At 36.6% G+C, this 6,077-nt stretch overlaps 2 protein-coding genes across 3 annotated transcripts; one reads left to right on the top strand and one right to left on the bottom strand.

The window, feature by feature from the left end:
- Window positions 1-2,544: 2,544 nt before the first annotated feature.
- On the top strand, window positions 2,545-4,006 carry LOC108367581 (UPF0160 protein). Of its 2 annotated transcripts, XM_017622233.1 has the most exons (4): window positions 2,545-2,565; window positions 2,600-2,677; window positions 2,731-3,100; window positions 3,161-4,006. In XM_017622233.1, exons 2-4 carry the CDS (start codon window positions 2,614-2,616, stop codon window positions 3,912-3,914), a joined length of 1,188 nt encoding a protein of 395 aa, XP_017477722.1. In that variant the 5' UTR covers window positions 2,545-2,565; window positions 2,600-2,613; the 3' UTR covers window positions 3,915-4,006. The 2 variants fall into 2 exon arrangements, with proteins under 2 accessions (XP_017477722.1, XP_017477721.1); XM_017622232.1 differs by lacking the exon at window positions 2,545-2,565 and having other exon boundaries at window positions 2,575-2,677.
- Window positions 4,007-4,846: 840 nt separating this feature from the next.
- On the bottom strand, window positions 4,847-5,640 carry Prosbeta3 (proteasome subunit beta type-3). Its single transcript, XM_017622231.1, has one exon. The coding sequence runs from the start codon at window positions 5,478-5,480 to the stop codon at window positions 4,863-4,865; it is 618 nt and encodes a 205-aa protein (XP_017477720.1). The 5' UTR covers window positions 5,481-5,640; the 3' UTR covers window positions 4,847-4,862.
- Between the last annotated feature and the right edge of the window lie 437 nt (window positions 5,641-6,077).

Below are 6,077 nucleotides of genomic sequence, written 5' to 3'. Positions count from 1 at the left end.
TAAAAGCTATGCATTTATTAGACGCCTTAGTAATAAAATTAGAACAAAAAAATTCTTCAAAACCGTCAGGCCGGGTTGAAAATTTTCATTCACCTCATAGTTAACAAAAATTTACAATCCGTAGTACTTTTCTATCAACTCGCAAATGCCGTTTGCACAAAAAAGGTTATGAAATGCGTTTTATTTAAATCGTTTAGAAAATGAGTCATTTATGTATACCATTTTATGTGGAATTATTCAATAAACTTCGTTTAAAGCGAAGCGCACATTAGCGCGATTCCATCGTTGCGAATACGTTGCGAATTCGGCTGTTAACTTCGAATCCGCAAACGTGCGCACACTTGAGCGATTTTTTCGCGTCGATTTCCGATGTACAATTCACTCAATTTTCCCTTTATTTCGTGTATTTTCGCACTCGGCGTGCCCAAATCGTACAAAATACTATTATTACGAACGTTTTTATTAGTTTTTGTACATTACACGTTTTTTTTTCTTTGCCTTTATTGCTGTGACACCTTTCTTCTTCTTCTTTGACGCCTTCAAAACGCTGCAAGCCGCGTTTCGAACGCGTCAATAGAGAGGAACATTGAATGTTCGAAAAATTCGCAGCGACAGAATCGCGCCAATGTGCGCTTCGCTTTACACTATACTTTTGGAAACTATTTGGAGCTAATTATTTTTTGTTGCTTAAAAGCAACCCTGCGTAAACCCTACCCACCCATGAACCAAAAATACAAGATCACGTAAGAAGGCGACGTTGTATTTGTAACTGGTTTTGAGAAAAAAGTTTGTGAAAGCGGGTTCGTCAGCTGAGCGTTTGTTTACATCACAAGCACCCTATTTTACACTTTTATTCAAGTAAAGAATAGTTAATTCAACATGACAACACATTTTAAAGCATTTTGTTGCATCATTTTACCTAAATTGTGCGTTTAAAGTGGCTGACAATAATTTTGGCTAATTTTGGTTTTCGTTGTTTTCTTTGCTTTGTTTACTTTTCGCTCGTTTTCCAATGAAACAAGATGGCGTAGAATCATGATTCAACAACTACAGGTTGTAGCAATCGTACAAAAACAACATTTACCGTTGGTATGAACTCCTTGTGTCATCAACATCTTCTTTATCTATCCATATTCGTGTGTATATGTATACCCTGCATACCAGGATTTTATAGAGTTCTGAAAGGTTTCACAATTTGTTTATGAATTTTCTTTAAGAAATCATAAAGAAATTTCTTTACTAGTTCTTGTCAATGGCTTCATATGTTTTTCTTTACAGATTTCTAAAAGAATTGTAACAAATTCCCGACACTCTTTAAAGATTTCGGGAGCATGTGTTTGCAGGGTATATATATACGTATATGTGTATGTATACGCGGATATGTAAATAAAGCAAAACAGACGATAATTTGACACAAGCGTGCTCATAAGAAGAAGCATAGCTTCTATCGCTATCACCTGTAATTGATGCGCCTTGCGTAGAATCCGCTAAAAAAGTCGACTTTTTTCACTCTCTCGTTCTTACGTGATCTTGTGTCTTTCGTTCATGCTACCCACCCATGATTCAATAATACAAGGTTAGATAATTATTGACAGCTGCGGTTTGACACTCCCTTACAAAAGGTTGCATTTGCGAAGGACAGAGAAAGGGCAAGAATGCAATCCCTTGTTTCGAAAATGGTAGTAGACAAGTACACAAAGTAGGCAATTAGTAGTGAAATTCCTTTTGTAAATTCTAATGTATTTGCAGGAAATCTGGCATTTTAAACGTAATATTGATATATCTACGTGAAATACGTAATTTATATGCAATTTAGGGCCGGTTACTCAATGTCTGGTTAACACTATTCTCCGGTTAAACATAGTTATCGACGTTACCGACTCCCTGTTATATACATAGAATCGAAGACGTCGATAACCATGTTTAACCGCAGGTTAGTGTTAACCAGACATTGAGCAACCGGCCCTTAGCCGTATAAAAACTGCAAAATGACTCAAAATTAAAATAAGACTACTATGAGATTGATGTAAACCACCAATGCTTAGGTTTTCATCAGTTAAATATGCTTCATATGCATATACAAATAAACATACTGCACAAAAGCTTATACTTTTATTTCACACCAAAGCTACACTCTTTCCATGTAAATTTGCAAAGAAGCAACACGGTGCCACTGCTAAGGGAGCGGTGCGAGAGAGACAACTGTCAGTTTATCGAACCTTGTATTATTGAATCATGCTACCCACCATGATAAAAACATAGCAAGGTAGAACCGTTCTCTCAATTTGTCGGCCATGATTTTTTTTTTTAAGTTTGCCAGCATTTGAAATCATATAAAAGTGAAAATAAAAAATTGAAATTGTTCGAAATTGTTGTTGCCTGAGATTGAAAATGAAAATGTGTGTGTGAGTTTGTGAGAAAATTTAAAAATTAAATTGTTTGGAAACGTCAAGAATTTTAAAAGTGACTCTCAGCGGTTCTACCTTACTATATTTTTATCATGCTACCCACTGTATGCAGGTGCCATATTTTATAAATGTATTAATTTCTTAAGTACATGGCAACCACGATTGAGATTCTATCATTCTTGCATGGCAACGCTACCTAATCAAAATGACAGCAATTCGTTTCACGTGCGTCTTGTTCTACTCTGCTGCAAGGAGCGTTTGGGGAAAAGGTAAACAATTTTATTTTATCTTCTCAAAATAATTAATTCTGTATTTTATAAAGATCATCGCTTTCGCATCCAAAAATTTTCGCTGCGGATTTTCAAAAGAATGACTTCTAACAGCGAATCAAATCCAAGTGAGAATGGTACTAAACGTTTTCGCAGCGATGCTCCAGTAATTGGCACGCACAGTGGCACATTCCATTGTGATGAAGTGTTGGCTTGCTTTATGCTCAAACAACTGCCGGAATATAAAAACGCGTCAATTTTTAGAAGCCGTGACGATAAAATGTTACTTGAGAAATGTGATATAATTGTAGATGTTGGCGGTGAATTTAATCATCAGAAAAAATTATACGATCACCATCAAAGAAGTTTTGTAGAAACGCTCAGTACGTTGCGCCCAGAACTGGGAGATGAATTTAAAATCAAGTATGTATGAATATATATTGCTGATCATCACAAGAATGTGTACTAATGTATATTTTTTAGACTTAGCAGCGCTGGTCTTATTTATGCTTATTACGGTGAGCATGTAATTGAAAGTGTTCTGCAAGAGAATGGGAAAGCACCATTGTCTCCTCAAAACCTAAAGTTAAGCTATAAACAAATCTATCGGAATTTTATAAGCGAAATGGACGCTATTGATAATGGTGTGCCAATGTATAAAAATGATGTAGGAGAGCCTCTGTATAAAATATCAACACATCTGTCATCTCGGGTACACAGACTAAACCCATCCTGGGAAGATGAACAGGGTAGCGAAATTGAACAAAAACGTTTTGAGCGTGCTTTGGAGCTGGTAGGCAAAGAGTTTGTAGAGAATGTTCTAGATGTTGCCTGTTCATGGGTAAGGGGTCGAGAGTATGTACGCAAAGCTCTGGAGAAAGCTAAATCCGTACACGAGACAGGCGAAATTATAATACTAGAACGCTTTTGCCCATGGAAAGTACATTTAGCTGACCTAGAAAAGGAATATAATGTTGAAGGTGTGGCGAAACTGGTAATATTTTCGGAAAAGGCACAGAGTTGGCGTGTCGCAGGAGTTCCCTTATCACCCACTAGTTTCTTGGGTAGAAAGTTTCTACCACAACCATGGCGTGGTTTGCGTGATGAAGAGCTCTCGGAAGTAGCAGACATACCCGATTTAATTTTCGTCCACTCGACGGGATTCATAGGAGGAGCGAAAACAAAGGAAGCTGCTCTTCAAATGGCATTGAAAAGCGCGCAATGGGAAGATAAATAGTATGGATTTTATTGAATATTAGCAAAAGTCGTAAAATAAAAGCATATGTTAATGTAGTACACCTTAATATAAAAAGGCCCTATCTAAAACTATTTTACAGACGAGTTACAAAACTTTATAAAACTAAGGTTCTTAAGTTGGGGATCTCTCAAAAATTGTTTTTAATGTACGCTGAAACTATTTTTTTTATATAGTACTGGTTTCTAATTTCTATAAGATTTTATTGAGTAATCTACCGCCCCTATTTCGAAAGAAAAGGAGTTAGGGACCTTATATATTAATAATAATAATAATAGATTGGCGCTGACACATAAGTGAGTGTTTGGCCGAGCTTCTCCTCCGATTTGTGGCGTGCGCCTTGATGTTGTCACACAAAGCGGGGGGACCTACAGTTTTACGCCGACTCCGAACGGCGATTGTATTTTTATGAGAAGCTGTTTTTCATGGCAGAAATACACTCGGAGGTTTGCCTTTCCCTGCCGAGGGACGACCGCTGTTAAGAAAAAACCTTTTTTCTATACTTTTTTTTGCGATGTTGCTTTGACTAAGGCTTGAACCTAGGTGCCGACGAGTGAAAGCGCGCACTGCTTACCACTACACCACAGCGGCCGACTTTATATATTAAGGTGTCGATATATGTATATGTATATTATGATATCATAAAACAAATTAAGACTATTTACCAATAGAGATTGTAACAACCCCTTCATTCAGTCATTGATTCCACTTAAAGTGACTTGTGGTGCGAAACATTTTTCTGTACTGACCGGCGTTTGAAGGTGAAGGAATACTTAGCCGTATTTCCCATATATCCTAAAAAAATTTTCAATTTTTCCTGCGGCATTAAATCCAAACACCGTATACAAGCAAAAAAAATTAGCATACATACATATGTTAAGTTTTAACGATATAAAACATTTTATTTTCAATAAATGTTAAAATTCCTATTTAATCCATACGTGTTTTAATTTGTTTCTTGGTGATCTTATCTTTTTCGACAATATAAACAGTCGCTCCCCATCCGCTTATAGCGTCACGATCGAAAGCACTAACTATAGCCTGCGATATCACCTCTGAAAGCTCTGCCGGTCCTAAATTTTCCTTCCATAACGTTTCACACATACCATAAAGTTGTTCCGCACAGGTTCCTGCAACTACGAAGTCGTCCGGCTTATTTGGACAGCCAATGAGATCCATGTTACAAATGAAGGGCTCCAACGTTTTCGGATGTAAGCCGGCAATCACTGGTTCGATGAAATATGGACCAAAACGATGTTCGTACAAGAAATTAGAAATCATTGCAGAGAAAGGTTCTGGCGCCATTTCACGATTTTCTCTATTCTCATACAACTTCTTGCGGAACATGATGCGATCGTGCACAGTCAGTATATCCGTTTGCAATCCAACAAGTCCAAGGAATGTGCGAGGATTCACTTGGAATACCTTTTCAAAATCTGTACTAATTGTTTGCGCTTGCACACCAAAACGGTGATCAGTTGCAATAGCCACACAATTCTTGCCGCGCATCGCGACAAGACATCCACCATTATAAGCCATAATCGACATTTTGCGGCAGTTTTTTCTTTCAATTTGACTGCGAAAATTAAATATAAATTAAAAAATATTCCGAATTGGACAACGAATTATCGTTTGATGACCAACAAGAATAGCTTAAAAAGCGAAGATGACTTTTTGTTTCTACCTGTCAAATGCAATACGTCAAAATATTTTGAGGTTACAAATCGATGCTGCCAATCTTTTTTAAATCAGATATTTACTACGTTTATACGTAAGCTATTTGCAAATTAGAGCGTGTGTGAATCGGTAACAAAGTTCGCGGCAAGTAAATTTTTGACAAGTTTGAGGTGAATAAAATTTCAGTAGCCCATAGGGCTAGTGAAATTTTTGACAAATGCATAGAAAATTTTGACAATTGCAGATTGCTGCTGTGTGTAATTTTTCGTAAAATAAAAGGTTAAGTTGATGAACTGCAATCAATGATGGTAGATGTTTTCTTAAAATATTAATTTCACTCAATTTGTAATAGTTTATTGCGCATAAATCTGCGGTTATGAAAAATTTACTGCTGTCAAAAAAGATTTCATTTCACACAGCAGATTGGCAAAACTGTCTCACCATAGTAAAAATATTATTCAACAGCTT

The sequence above is a fragment of the Rhagoletis zephyria genome, unplaced genomic scaffold, assembly GCF_001687245.7.
Source record: "Rhagoletis zephyria isolate East Lansing unplaced genomic scaffold, Rhagoletis_zephyria_1.1 Rzeph_scaffold_02736, whole genome shotgun sequence".
In the NCBI taxonomy this organism is placed as follows: Eukaryota; Metazoa; Arthropoda; class Insecta; order Diptera; family Tephritidae; genus Rhagoletis; species Rhagoletis zephyria.
Note: the sequence above shows the minus strand (reverse complement) of the source record. Positions and strands in the feature narration are given on the sequence as shown.